This window comes from Panthera leo, chromosome B4 (genome assembly GCF_018350215.1).
Source record: "Panthera leo isolate Ple1 chromosome B4, P.leo_Ple1_pat1.1, whole genome shotgun sequence".
Lineage (NCBI taxonomy): Eukaryota > Metazoa > Chordata > Mammalia > Carnivora > Felidae > Panthera > Panthera leo.
The window spans coordinates 15025772-15041333 of NC_056685.1; the positions used below are offsets into that span (position 1 = coordinate 15025772).

The window sequence follows — 15562 nt, forward strand, 5'->3', positions numbered from 1 at the left end:
TGCATTCGGTAACAGGGAATAAGGCATTGAACAGTGGGGTCCTAGACATCATCGATGAAAATGATTGCCCTGTGCAGTGACTGGCAGCTAGCTTCTGTCACCGTGTGAATTATTTAGAGGTTAGAAGTTTGGCTTGCAGAAGAGTGCTACCTAACGAAAACGAATGGCCATGCTAGCCACACATCCTATAGTTCTCTGCCAAACACTCGAAATCAATTATTTACACATTATAGGCCAATATATATCAAACCCCTCAGCTCCAATGGCTTGATATAAAGCTGCCTTTAGCTCGCTGCTCCCTCTTCTCCCACGCTGGTCTCTTTTCACCGTGTCTCTTGAACGTACTACACCCACTGCGAATTGTCCTCTACCCATTGTTCCCCCAAATGATCTCCTCTCTAACCAAAGACTTGGAAAAAAAGAACCTAGGGACTACCTAATAGTTCCTAGAACCAGCATCGCAAAGCCACTGCTTGTTGGCCACGTGCTGTGCCAACCATGTCTACAGGTCTTTTTTAACCTGTGGTATCTCATTTCATCGAATCCTTAGGATAGCCTAGGAAATGTGCATTGATTTCCTAATTTATAGATAAGAAAAGTGATAAATTTATAGATAATTCTAATTTATAGATAAGAAAAGTGATAAAGGGGCAGGGATGTGGAGGGTGGGGGGAAATGATTTCAGAATGTCTTTTAAAGAAACAGCTTGAGAGCTTCAAAGGCATTTTCTTTTACCTGGTTCCCAGTCCATTTGTCACCATCCTCCAAATGTGTGTGGCTGGCGGTCTGTGTAGACCACTGTTTCTGGCAGGGGTTTCGCTCTTGGCCATGGAGGTGTTTGTCTTCACACTTTCAGTCGTGCCTTCTTCTTTCCAAGAGAATCCCTTCATTTAGGGAACATACGGAACTGTGGTTTTTGCTGTCAGTGATGGAAACTTGGTGAATCCTTAGTATGTGTTACAAATGAAAGTAAATAGGATAAGTGGAGAGGTATTTACTCTTTTGGGGGATGGCAAATTTCAGCTTCAATAAATTATAGTTGCTTTCATTATAACAAAGGATTTTTGCTTTTAATGATTTTTGAAATGTTTCTATGTGCCCTAGACACAATAAAACTTCTAGAGCGAAGAGGTTTTTATTCTTGTTTTTTTTTATTATTGAACCTAGGTGTTTTCCCCCCAGTTTTTTTTTTTTTTTTTTTGCGGCGGTGGGGGGGAGTCTGTGAAATCATCAAGGTCAGAGAGTTTTGTCTTATGCATATTTGTATATCCAATTTCTGGCACGTGATGGACCATCAACAGGAGTCTGATAGTAGATTCATGTGGATAGTGAATGAATACTAATGGCTAGTGATGATCAGTAGCCTCAGTATATATTTAATTTATCTGAAAAAAATGACAAAAAGTTCGGAGACAAGGCTGGTTTGGATAAAACTTACTGGTTATGAGTTTTTTTAGATGGAGATTACTGTTGAATTGACCAAGAGTGTGTACCTGTGACTAATGAGATGAAATTAAGCAAAAGGAAAATGTGAGCTGAACACCAAGAAATATTTTCAATAGATGAGGATGGGATTAAATCAGGCAGAGGAGTCCCAGTGGAAGTGGCCGGGGGACATTTAACACCATGCATGTCACTTAAGGCTGCAGTGAACTTACACAATTTACTAGAGACTGACTCTGGCTTTGGCAGGGTGATAAATGGGACCATATCTCTAGTCTCATTGATTCTTTTTCTTACACGGGTATACATTCACAGCCTCCCATCCCCTATGGACAGAATTTATGTGTGTGTTAAATTTTCTGATTATGGTTTTCTTTTTTTTCCAGAAAACACTCTTTTCAGAGCATCTCCTGGTATCATCAGAAATGTCCTCCTTAAGTGGGAAAGTCCAAACTGTTTTGGGCCTGGTAGAGCCAGACAAACTGGGCTGCACTCTGACCCACGAACATTTGACAATGACCTTTGACTGCTGTTACTACCCACCTCCTCCACGTTACAAAGCTACCTCCGAAGAACCTATTATGATGAAAAATTTATTTTGGATTCAAAAGAACCCTTATTCCCATAAGGAGAATCTTCAGCTGAATCAGGAGACGGAAGCCATCAGGGAAGAACTGTTGTATTTTAAAGCCAACGGTGGAGGGGCTTTGGTCGAGAACACTACTGTTGGCATCAGCCGAGACGTGAAGACTTTGAAGTGGCTTGCCGAAGAGACCGGCGTCCATATCATATCTGGAGCTGGATTTTATGTGGACGCAACTCACTCTCCAGACACCAGAGCCATGTCAGTGGAACAGGTAAGAAGCCCCAAGTTGTTCAGCAATGTTTGCACGTAAACTCAGAAAAGCCAGAACTCCAGACGTCGGATTACCCCTGTGTGTCACCTACATTTGGAGAATGTCACTGACTCAGAGGTAGCTGGGCATGCTACAGAAGTTTGCTAGCTAGCAAAGGCATCTGCCAGTTGGGACCCAAATTAGGAACATTTCATTTCGTGAAGAAAAAAAGTGTGAAGGAAGGAGCTCTTAACCCACTGGTCACTGGAAAACCCAAAGTGTGAACGCTTAGATTTGTATGTATTGTGTCTGTGCTCAGTGGTGGTGCCACAGTCTGTTTGTAAACCTCATTTTTCCATTATAAACTTCAGTTATGTAACCTCGATTTTCTTGTTGGATTTTATAATAACCAGCAATAAAAATTCACTGCAGGGTGAAACTTGGCAGGCAGAGACTTGGCGCATTTGCGAATATGTTTCCTTCTTTTACAAAACAGGAGGGGTGGTGGAAGAAAATCCATTCCTGTTTTTGTTATCATATGATCTGAGGCAAGAATGGGCAGAAGGAAGTAAATCTTTCAGAGATAAAAAGAAAGAATTAACCACAAGTCTTTTTTGCATATACATGTGCTCTCTTTCTGTGATAGTAACTTAATGTGTTTATACATACTGTATTCATTTGTACGTGTCTTCCATTATCTGCTTGATAGGCAAGAAATGTCACCCATAGTGTTTGCAAAGAATCAGTCAATTATTAAAATCTTCATATTTCAAAGCTTTATTTGCATTATTTTCCAATCAGCCCTTTACCTTTTTATATGTCTATTATTTGAAGACTATTCAGAAGTCAGCTATCATACATTCTTCCAACCACTCTTAGTAGTAAATATACATATGAACCAAAAAATATGATATTAATATCATGTGCTGTGAATTTCCTATGCTGTATGGGACCAAGGGCTGCATAAATAAGGGAGGACTAAAGAATCAGTTAATACAGTGGACGTATGTTCAAGGGCAGTCTTTTTCCGCTCTAGATGTTCCTCAGGTTAAATTACAGTTTGTTTTTTTTTTTTCTCATCTGAATGTACTTGCATGAAGTCACATCTTTTTCCCTATAGCTTTCTAAAGCCCCAAATTTCTTGTGAAATAATCACAGTAAGATATTATTGAGTCTTTGATTTAGAATGACTTGTGGAATTTGAGACTTGGCCTTTCTCATTGGCCAGTATTCGCTGAATGGATGTCAAGCAGATTTTTTAAAGCACGAATGACGAAATGATTAAATTTCATTCCCACACTGTGGTGACTATGGGCTGATAAATTCCACAATCTGTAAAGTATCTTCTTTCCCACTCTTCCTTAGCTTACTGATGTCCTCATTAATGAAATTCTCCATGGAGCTGATGGAACTAGCATCAAGTGTGGGGTCATTGGAGAAATTGGTTGCTCCTGGCCTCTGGCAGAGAGTGAGAAGAAGGTTCTTCAGGCAACAGCTCATGCTCAGGCTCAGCTCGGCTGTCCTGTTATTATTCATCCTGGAAGGAATCCAAGCGCACCATTTCAGATTATCCGAGTGTTGCAAGAAGCAGGTGTAGACGTCTCCAAAACGGTTATGTCCCACATTGATAGGTAAGCAGACTATCTCCAAATAAGTCCCAAGGCACCAGATGATTATGGATGATCAAATAAATAGTATCGTCAGATTAATGAAATACTAATCACCTAGAGAAAACCACTAACTACCTGGATGATAGTATTTATAATGTTTTACAACAGACACCAATAAAAGTCGTTGCTGCCATTTTTGTGTCCCGACTCTGGGTCTGTTAGTGTCCTAGGTATTTTGTGTAAATAATTCCTTTTAATTTACTGAGTCCTCCCCAGCTCTTCATAATAACTGTCTCTATGCACGTTGTCTCTGATATTACAGTAGGTGCCAATTGTACATGCTCAGTATTTGTCAGCTGGGGGATAAATTTCTCTGCAAATATAGAAGGAAGGGAAAGTGAATGGTTTCACCCTGAGACAAAAACCATAAATGTAAACATTCAAGTTTGCTGTTGTGACTGGTGGTTTGAATCCTCTGAATTTTGCAAATGCAATTAGAAAACGTGATAGTAATAGGTATAATGAATTGTTTGGCAGTATTCTTAGTTTCCTACAGCTGCTATCACAAATTAGAAGACACTGGGTGACTTAAAATACAGAAATTTCTTTCTCACAGTTCTGGGGGCCAGACTCTGAGATGAAGGTGCTGGTGGGACTGTACTTGTTCAAAGCCTCCAGGGCTTTCCCTGGAGGGGAAAAATTTCCTCCAGGAGAAAAATCTACCTTCCTTCTTCCTTCCATTGTCGGGTTGTTCCAGACATTCTTGGCTTGCGGCCGTATAACTTCAGTTTCTGCCTCTTTCTTCACATGGCTTCCTCCTATCTGTCTGTGTCTTCTCTTCATTTCTTAGAAGGACACATCGTTAGATTTAGTGTCTACCAAGATAATCCGGAATGATCTCATCCCGAGACCCTTCGCTTCATCACAACGGCAAAGACTCTTTTCCCAAAGAGGATCATTTTCAGAGGTGCAGGGGTTAAAACATGGACAGATCTTTTTGGAGTCCACCCCTCAACCCCCAACACATTATATTAGATGTGTAGGAGCAAGCAGAATAAATGACTATCTGAACAGGTGTTGACTACAGTTTGTTTTATGAAAAGGCCTGACAGTGTTGCAAAGGCTAGACATTAGCCTTTGATTAACGAATTAAATTGATTAAGGAATTAACACAGTACAAATGGGACTAATAATACATTACAATTACTTCTATCTTGTATATTGGAATAAAGCCATATCAACAGACTGGTAAATTCTCATAATCACACCTGGCATTCAGCTATTTAATAAACTCACAGTCCTACAGAATGTACTGAAACAATGCTTCTACTTAATAGAAATATTATAAAAGCCTGTGCTGAGAAAAGTAAGTTATAGCTGTGGCAGAATAGAGAAGCCAATATTAATGACTGAGAACATCAAGGTAAAGGCAATTTTCCTGGCAACTGGGTTAGTATCAAGAACAGTACATACATGGCTATTTTCTCTTTTTTTAAATTTTTTTTAATTTAAAAAAAATTTTTTTTTTAACGTTTATTTATTTTTGAGACAGAGAGAGACAAAGCATGAACGGGGGAGGGGCAGAGAGAGAGGGAGACACAGAATCGGAAGCAGGCTCCAGGCTCTGAGCCATCAGCCCAGAGCCCGACGCAGGGCTCGAACTTACGGACCGCGAGATCGTGACCTGAGCTAAGTCGGACGCTTAACTGACTGAGCCACCCAGGCGCCCCTATACGTGGCTATTTTCAAACTCTTCTGGTCATACTGATAAAATACAGGGATGCTTCTAGATCCCCGTCGCAGACATAGTGCACCATAGTATGAAGAAGAGACTCTTTGGACCCAGAGACACCTGCTTTTGAATCTTCACTCTACCATGTGCCATGAGATCTAGGGTAGGTTCATGCGAATTTAAAATAATGTATTTGATCATGTTACCTTGGATGATACAGAACATATGTAGTGTCTCTAATCAAGAAAGATGATTCTTTAATACTCATTAAACAATGTGAAGTATGTCATGCAAACAAGCAAGATAAATTTTAAATTTCATAAATATTTCTTAGGTTCTTGAAAACATTTGTATCATGCTACGATTATGCTCTCTATAGGTCCATTAGACTACAGTTATTAAATTAACTATGTTCAAATATTGTATATTCCTACTGATTTTGTGACTGCCCAACTGATTGATTACAAAAAGCAGTATGTTAAAATCTATTACAGTGGATTTTTAGCTTCTGATTGCGTGTGTGTGCGCGCGTGTGTGTGTGTGTGTGTGTGTGTATTTTGAAGCTATGCTGTCACAAGTTTTTTTACCTTCCTGGTGAATTGAAATTTATTTCAATGTATATTGAATTGCTTTATCTCTAGTAATTTGAGTAACGCTTTTTGTTTGAAAGGCTGTTTTATCTGATGCTAGTGCGACTATACTGATCTTTCTGTATTAGTTTTATAATTTAGATGTGTTTTACATAAGGGGCATGTGGCTGGGTTTGGGATTTTACCCAGTCTCTTCTTTTATATGAAAAATTCAGTTTACATACATTGACCATGTTTACTAAAATGTTTACCCCACCTTTTCTTTTTGTCATAGTTAATGTCATTCTTCCTTGATTTCTTTTACTGATTTTTTTCACCTCCGTATTTTATCTTTCCCCTTTAATACTTTGGAAGGTATATATACTATTTCTATCCTATCAGTGGTTATGATAGAAAATGTAACATGTATCAAATGTAACATATCAAATTTTAAATATAATAAATTTCTTACCAACCTTCCTGGTAAGACAAAGACCCTAGAACCCTTCAATTTCAATCATCTACCATCTAAGTTTTATACTGTTTTTTTTTTCCAGAATGTGTGTCTATTTTCTTTTTCTAATCCCAGTGATTAGGCATGATTTTACTATCATAAAGACATATTGATGGTCACTGTATATTTAGATTTGCCTTTCTGTTGGCAATTTTTTTGCTCACCATTTGCTCTTACATCTCAGGTCTTTATCCTTGAATTTCCTAAGGTAAATCATTTGAAGATCCTTTGATGTGTATCTGTTTTGGTAATAAAAACTTAGCATATAGGTATCTGAGAATGCCTTCATTCCTTCATTCATAAGAGGTAATCAAATAGAAAAGGCAATTTATCATAATTAATTAAAATATACAATTCTAATTACAAGTTAGTTTTTCTAAGTCCTTTAAAGATATTCCATTTTCAACTGAAATATGGTACTGCCGTTCATAAGTCGGCTGAATCTAATTATGCTTCCTTTGAAGTAACGTGCCTTTTTCTTTCTGTTTTTAACCTGTCTCTGGTAGTCTGTATTTGCACTATGATCTATCTCAGTGTGAAATTCTTTTTATGGCGTATGCTTGGGATTCCTGGATATGAAAATGTAGTTTTCATTGTTTCTGGAAAACTTTAGCCATTGTCTCTTTGAATATCACTCTATCTGTATCTTCTTGGTTATTTGCATCATAAACTCCAATTTGATATATGTAGGATCTTATTACCTGTTCTGCAGGTCTCTTAACATCTCCTTCATATTTCCATCCATTTGCATATTTGAACTATTTTTCTTAAAGTTCTATCTTCCTATTTACTACTTCCCTCTCCAGCAAAATCAATCTGTTGCCTAGCCTATCAATTTGGTTTACAGTATTAAGAATAGGGGTACCTGGGTGGCTCACTCGGTTAAGGGTCTCACCCTTGATCTTGGCTCAGATCATGATCTCACGATTCATGAGTTCGAGCCCCACATCAGGCTCTACACTGACAGTGCAGAGCCCGCTTGGGATTCTGTCTCTCCCTCTCTCTGCCCCTTCCCAGCTTGTTCTCTCTCTCTCTCTCTCAAAATAAATAAATAAACTTAAAAAAAATAAGAACATAAAACTTAAAACCGTAGTCTTTTCAAAAAAAATTCTGTAAGTTCTATTTGTTTACTTTTTACATCTGCTTGGTTAATTCTGATAATTTCTTTTTCCTTCAATATGTTTACAATTAAATCTTTAAAAAATATTAAACATATGGGGCGCCTGGGTGGCTCAGTCAGTTAACTGTCCGACTTCAGCTCAGGTCATGATCTCACAGCTCGTGAGTTCGAGCCCCGCATCGGGCTCTGTGCTGACAGTTCAGAGACTGGAGCCTGCTTCGGATTCTGTGTCTCCCTCTCTCTCTGCCCCTAACCCACTCGCATTCTTTCTTTGTCTCTCTCAAAAATAAAAATAAACATTAAAAAAATTAAAAAAATATTAAACATACCATATTTAGCTTGTAATCAATAAATCTAATTTCTAAGGCCTGATTTTATAGTTTGTTGGTTCTTCTGGCTTTTATTCATGTGAGGTTATTTTCTCATATTAAAAATATGTTATTGTGATCTTGGATTCCTTGGAAATTATTATGAGTCCTAGGTTAGAAGGTTTTTTTTCCCATTTGTTTGTTTGTTTGCTTTATTCGTTTCTTATAGGCAGTTAGGGGGCATTGCCAATCCCGTTCTACTTTAGACTCAATTTTTGTAAATAAAAAAAATGTTTATTTATGGCAACATGCTCATAGTATAAAATTTACCATTGTACCCATTTTGAGGTATAAAGTTCAACGGTGTTGTGCAACCAATCTCCAGAACTCTTTTCATCTTGCAAAACTGAAACTCTGTACCCATTGAACAACAACTCCCCACTGGCCATGGCACCTACCATTCTATGAATCTGATGACTCCAGGTACCTCATTCAAGTCATACAGTATTTTTTGTATGTGTGTGACTGCTTAAACTTTTGACTTGAAGAGTTTCGAACCACACAGGTTCTATGAATTCTGTCCCCTAAACTCAGTGAGTGTGGGCTTGTGGTTATGGATTCTCACTGGAGACATTTTTTCTCACTCTGCTTCCCTTTCACCAGAAGACAATACTGAGAAAGGCATATCACCAAAGACTCCCTCTGTGAACCAGGTTTTTACCTATTCTGCCCACATGGGTAGTGTCTGGGGTGAGGGAGCCCTCCCTTTATGTACCGATGGGAACTGTGTTCTCCAATTTACTTCCTGCCTTATCCAGGCTGGGCTCTGTCTCCCTTTGGTCCATTAACCTACCCCTCTCCCCCACCTGCCAGGCAAATGAACACTCTAGGTCTCCCCTTACCTCTCAGTTTCTTTGCTCCCTTGTTGTTCCTGCACCATGAGAAAGTCCTTTACTTCCCCACCAGCCTAATCAAGCATTTAAAAATATGATTATTTTTCCCCTTTCATTATATTCAGTATTTTACATGCACGATGCTGGAGAGGCTTTCTCTGAACATTTAGTCCGCCATACTATTTGAACTGCCTTATGGTGATTCGTAAAGAAGAATCTTTCTAATTCTCTCTATAGTTAGATATGTAGGTAAGTTAGAAAATTATGCTTGGCCCTAGTAGAAAGTTAGCTTTTGTTGGAAATTGTGAAATAAATCTTAACTCCTAGGACAGTAGGATAATTTTGCTCATAAAATCAAACAACATATATATGTACATATGTATATATGTATATACATATATGTCTGTATTTTTTTAACTAACAAAGGTACATTATCTGATTTTCAGGGGTTGCCATCCCAGTGCCTCCCTCTAGAATAGCTCAGGATGGAACTGAGAGGTTGGCCTGGCATCAGACAGATTCAGAGCATCCTAGAAAATCCTGAGACCATTTCTCAAACAGCCACCCATTCTGTACCTATATTAGGGACTATGCAGGGTTCCAGTGCCTGAAATACATACAAGTAAGAACATTTCAGTGAGAGTCAACTGGGCAAAATGGCTTCAGAAAAAGTAGTGCATTTAGAAAAACAAACGGAATAAAGTAACAGAAAAAAAAATAATCAGGGAGGCAGATGCCGGCAACTTTAGCTTTCTGATGTGGGTGTTCACAGCAAGACAGTTGCCAGGCTGACGTTTGACTAGGTCAGCCTTTCACAGACTCTCTGAGGTCTGCTGGGCTGTGCACGCAATCTGATCTGTACTGAAAGGGCAGCTTTCATAATGGGGACAAATCACAAAAGAGCATGTATTTCCTGCAACAAAATGCACGGACAACATACAAAAAAAGAAGAGCATTCTGAAAACAAGGCCTCCCAGGAAAACAAAACGGAACAAAACACAGAATCATTCCTTTCTCCCACCATGCCGTTTTAGGCATAAAAGAGACGGTTCTGAACCCACCAGCTGTTCTGATTGCCAGGTAACCAGTAAAGGCACTGGCTCTGCCCTGTGGCTGCTTTTAGAACACGGGGGTCTCCCCCAGGACTGGCGCTCAGCCTTGACCACGCGTAAAATTGGTGCATTTATCCCCTTAGAGGTAAGACTTCTATCATTTCAGAATACAAAATAAAATATTCCAGCATGGACACAATCACGTTAAAGCAGTGAAATATTTGGAAGGGATATAAATCTTCACTAGCATTCATGCATAAGGCATTTTATCTTAAAATGTATGTTTACACACACACACACACACACACACACACACACACACACACAATACAACACAACACAACAACAATAGCAAAACTGTTATCTACCTATCCAAAAGGAGCAGTTGGGACCCTGAGAGGGAAGAGTTAATGAATGGCAGACACCTCAGGACACCTCTGAACCACATTGTTGTCATGTGACCATTTGTGACCTGCTTACGGTCATTTACCTGGAGATAACAACCTGACAAGATAAATCTGCTTCGGTGTCTAGGCCCTCCCCTAACCATCTGTTCTCTTTAAGAAATATGGGTCTGTGGATGCGCCTATGGACTGTTGTGAATTTAGCCCTAGGGAACACTGCAGGGGGCTGTCCTTGACAGTTATAGTCACCCAAAGTCAACAGTTACTGGAAAATAACACCAGCACCTAAGTGTTCCTGTTTGGGTTGTTAATCCACAAAGGCTTTATGCCTTTTAATAATTTAGTATAATTTTACTCCCTGTTGAAACTCTATCTACATTTCCAGTTGGCATGTAATCACAGCCCTGTGTCTGCCCCTGGTCTAATATTTGGTGTATGTGATTAAAGAGGATACCCCATGGATAGTCTCTCTGCAATTCATCTCCAAGGAAATTTTATCCTTAATGTACTATAGAGTAGCTGTAGGTATTTTTGTGACAACACCATTCTTTCATTACCAGTGAAAGTTGGGTAAAGCAATATGGCTGGAAGGCATTTGGGTACTAACTATTTACTGATTAAAGTTTGAGTCCCGGGGAGGGCAAAAGACAGGTGCTATGCCTCCATCATTTTTCTACTTGGTTATCTATCTAACAAACCACAGAACTTTGATGGAAATCCAGGGCCCAGAGTTTGATTAGGGGCACAATAATAATCAAGTGTAGGAAAATAGCCCACCTCTCTCTTTGAAAATTGCTCCCTGTGGAAGGTAGAAGAATTTGACCCCAGGGTTCTGAAAGAAAAGGGAGAGCTCAGGGAATGGGCTAATAACACATTTTATTCTTCGTACCTCTGATTATTCATGCCAGATTCACCTCTTTATAGGTTACAATTTTGATATATTTTTTCATGCACTTAATTAGATGAAGTAAGAGGGTAGAATATTACTGCATTCATTCATTTATTCACTCGGTCAACAAATACTTATTGAGCGCCTCATTACCATGTACCAGACAGTGGAAAGTAGCAGGGAACAACATATTCTCTGCCTTCAAAACGATTACTGAATTATGGGGCACCTGGGTGGCTCAGTCGGTTAAGCGTCCGACTTCAGCTCAGGTCACGATCTCGTGGTTTGTGAGTTCGAGCCCCACATCGGGCTCTGTGCTGACAGCTCAGAGCCTGGAGCCTGTTTCAGATTCTGTGTCTCCCTCTCTCTCTGCCCCTCCCATGCTCATGCTCTGTCTCTCTCTGTCTCTCAATAATAACAAATAAACATTAAAAAAATGATTACTGAATTATAATTATGGTGACTTTTAACCTTAAGGTTGCCTTTGAAAAGCCACAAAAAAATTATCTGGGATTCTTGGAACTGTACACTTTTAATTCCTAGGAATCCTAGTGAATTAACGTGAAACCATTCAAAAACAATTCCAGGCAAATGTTTTGCAAACTTAAATTGAGCAAAACATCCTTATATACTTAAATAGTACGGCATTTTAAAGAAAGAACAATTGGAATGCTATGCACATGAAATGGTTTATAACATTTAGAATCCTGCGTGTACAATGCTGTATTTCTTAACAGTTTATTATTAGCATTATGCATATGCATGCATTATGTGCATAAGTAGAGCATGCCTGAGAGGAATGAGTACACACATTGGATAGTATATACATTGTGCACATTATTTATAGTAAAGAGAACTTATTTAGTCATATTGGCTCAGATCCTACCATGGAGTGAAAAATTAAAGGAAACAGTTCAGGCCACAAAGTAGAGGCCTGACAAGCAAGTGACAGTTTTTTTAAAAAGGAAATATTTACTAATAACACACCCCTTTTTAAAATTTGCTAATGTCCTCTGATATTTCTTCTGCTATCTCTGTGGCAGATGACAGGAAAGAAAAGCTAGAAAAAAGAAAAAAAAATAGATGCTTTGAAAGCATGTCATTATGGCCACATGTACATAACTTGTATGGTTGGGGCTGAATTTTATATAAAAGTCTACACTGGTTTGTAGGGAGCACTCACTGACACAGAAACACAAACACCGAACAGATATCAGGTTACCATTGTGTGAGGATATCGGCAAGTAACTACATCATCAGTGTGTGTGTATCTATTTTCTTCTATATTCTATGCATGGGACAATGGAGAAATGGGGTACGGGCATCATGTGACTTAATTTCTAGTTCTGACAACAGCACTTATTTGCTTGGTCTTGAGAAAGTCACTGAAGCCTTCAAGTCCTTCTCATCTGTCAAAGGGGGTTAAGAAAAACTACTTCTAACCCTTAATGCATTATGTGCATTCCTCCCCTGTTATTGTTTACCATGGATTTCTTTTCATTGCAGGACCTATTCAATAAGAAAAAAACAAAGTGCAGACAAATGTTTGACAGATTGAAATGTAGCAGAACTTCTTTTTTTTTTAATACAAAATTTATTGTCAAATCAGTCCCCATACAACACCCAGGGCTCATCCCAACAGGTGCCCTCCTCAGTGCCCATCACCCACCCTCCCCGCCCTCCCACCCCCTGTCAACCCTCAGTTTATTCTCAGTTTCTGAGAGTCTCTTATGGTTTGGCTCTCTCCCTCTCTAACTTTTTCTTTTTTCCTTCCCCTCCCCCATGGTAGAACTTCTTAATATACACGAGTAATGCCAAATAAAATGCAATTAAGTAATGCTGGTAATTGGTATTTGTGGAGTATCCCAAATTGTACTCTTTACAGACATTTGGGCAGATCAGCCCACGTCAGGGCCAAAGAAGGCATTGGTCAGATATCCTCTCCAGTACATTATACCCACCCAAAGCTTCTACCAGTAATTTTTTTTTTCTAAAGTAATTTCTCATGACTCTGACACCATTCCCATGAAATGTGACATTTTAACAAATAGGATTGCCATGTCTATGAGATTTATCTTTACTTTTCTCAATACCATCATTCCCTGAACTGTGGACCGCCTTACATGAAAATGCAACCTCTTTTGTGCTAGGTGGCAGCTGGAAAGTTCATATGGTAAAAAGCTCTTCCTAGGGTATATAAACTGTGAAATGTATTTTAAAATAAAGTTTTAATTACATTTCGCAATTCAGAGCCAACTTCTGGTGTTAGTCTAATTTAAACAAGGGTTTTTCTCTCTTGCAGCCATCTGTTCCTTTTGCGTAAGCCTACCCTTAAGTCATAATATTGAAAGTGTGACGTCATTCCTTCTATGATGTCATTTAATATCTCTGCATGGTGTGGAACCAGGCAGGAGGAAGATGCTCGTTCAGATGTAGGTGATGGGGAATACAATTAATACATAACAATCTGAACTGTTTTTCTATTGCTTTTCATTCCCAGTGGTTTTCTAACATTGAAAAGACTGTGCTATAAAAGTAATGCCTTAAAACACAAAAAGATAAGTGATCTTTAAAATTCATATACGGAATAAACAAGTGTGTTCATGTGAATGCACCCTAATAATTGACGGTTTTGAGTTTGTGTGAAACCAAAGTTTCTGGGAAATATTTAACTGAAATAACAAATTATACTTGCTAACCGCAGGCAATTCTTAATCACACATTAAGAATCTGCCTTAGTCAGTAGGAGGCTTGCCTGGTCCCACAAATACAACTCGATAATACAGCAGCATAAATAACCCAGAAAATGACCCAAAGACTACCAGAACGAACTCTACCCTTAAAGGTAGAGAAGAGACCACATCAGAGAGGGTATGAAGGATGGAGGCATGGTGTGGAACAAAAGGGACTCGCTGTCCTGAGGGGATGGGGGAGGCATCAGCGTGGAGAGGGGAGAGAAACAGACAACGACGATGTTGGGGAGGGTGGGGAGAGCCTGTACAGGGAAGACAAAAATCTCTGCAACACTTGACTTTGAAATCAAGAGGGGCCAACTTTTGTAAGCTCTTACAACCAGAGGGATTTAAAGCCTGGAATTTTAAAAATCAGAGGACTCAGTTCTGGGACAACCAAAGGGAGATAGGAAGCTGACTCCTTGTCCTTAAAGAGACAGCACAACAAGCAGCCCATCGAGATAGAGCCTGGAAGTGGCAGTTTGAAAAATGCCTGGAGCAAATGGGAAGGGAGCGCTATTTACCCATCTCAGAGCACGTCAGAGGGGCAGGGATCACCAGGAAGACCCCTTCAGGAACAAAGGGGCTGTCAGGTTCCATTTCCCACCCTGCCGCCCAGAATAAACACACAACCACCTGTGGGAACAAGCGTGACACTGCCATTGGCCACCTCACTCGCTTACACCAAGCCATGCCCACCTGTTCTTCAGTGGATCTGCTCTTCCCAGTCCTGCTTGCTTTAGTCCCAGTGCTGGGGTCTCCTCCCCCAGAAGAGCATTGCAAGCCTTGCCAACACCATGTCTCCTGACGGGTACATGTTGTGGGGCCTTGGTCCTGGCATCAGCGGCAGCAGGGGCAGCGGCCTGAAGGGAGGCCCTGCAGAAGCCCGAGCCATACTTTGTTAAAACAGTGTGCCCTGTCCATGCAGCCACGGTTCCCGGTGTGCACCTTGTTAAAACTGCATGCCTCACGCCAGCCAGGGGCCAAACACTGCCCACAAGAGGCAAAGAGAGCCTCTGCAGACAGCTGACCTGAGAGAGAGAGCAGCCAGGGCACAACAGCAGGGCACATGCAACGCATATAGGAGACACCTCCTGAAACGCCGGGCTCCGGGCAACACGGGACACTACAAGCCCTTTCAAAAGGCCGTTACTTTCAAGGACAGGGGATATAGTTGACTTTCCCAAGACACAGAAACAGATACAGAGAGTGAAACAAAAGGAAGAGACGGAGGAATATGTTCCAAATGAAAAAGACAGGACAACACTACAGCAAGAGATCTGAGCAAAACGGAGATAAATAATATACCTGATAGAGAATTTAAAGTAATGATCATAAAGATACTCGCTGGACTTAGAAAAGAGTGGCGGACCTCAGCGAGATCCTTAACAAAGAGATAAAAGAGAATGAATCAGAGATGAAGAACACAATAAATAAAATTTAAAAATATATACTAGTTG

The 15562-nt window shown here is 39.8% G+C and overlaps 1 protein-coding gene across 1 annotated transcript in view; it reads left to right on the top strand.

The window, feature by feature from the left end:
* Nucleotides 1–1803: 1803 nt before the first annotated feature.
* PTER (phosphotriesterase related) overlaps nt 1804–15562 on the top strand; it is a 34073-nt gene continuing 20314 nt past the window's right edge. Inside the window, exons 1-2 of the mRNA XM_042945000.1 lie at nt 1804–2300; nt 3645–3910. Of these exons, the coding sequence (XP_042800934.1) occupies nt 1809–2300; nt 3645–3910 (758 nt within the window). The 5' untranslated portion in view covers nt 1804–1808. The remainder of the gene's footprint in view (nt 2301–3644; nt 3911–15562) is intronic.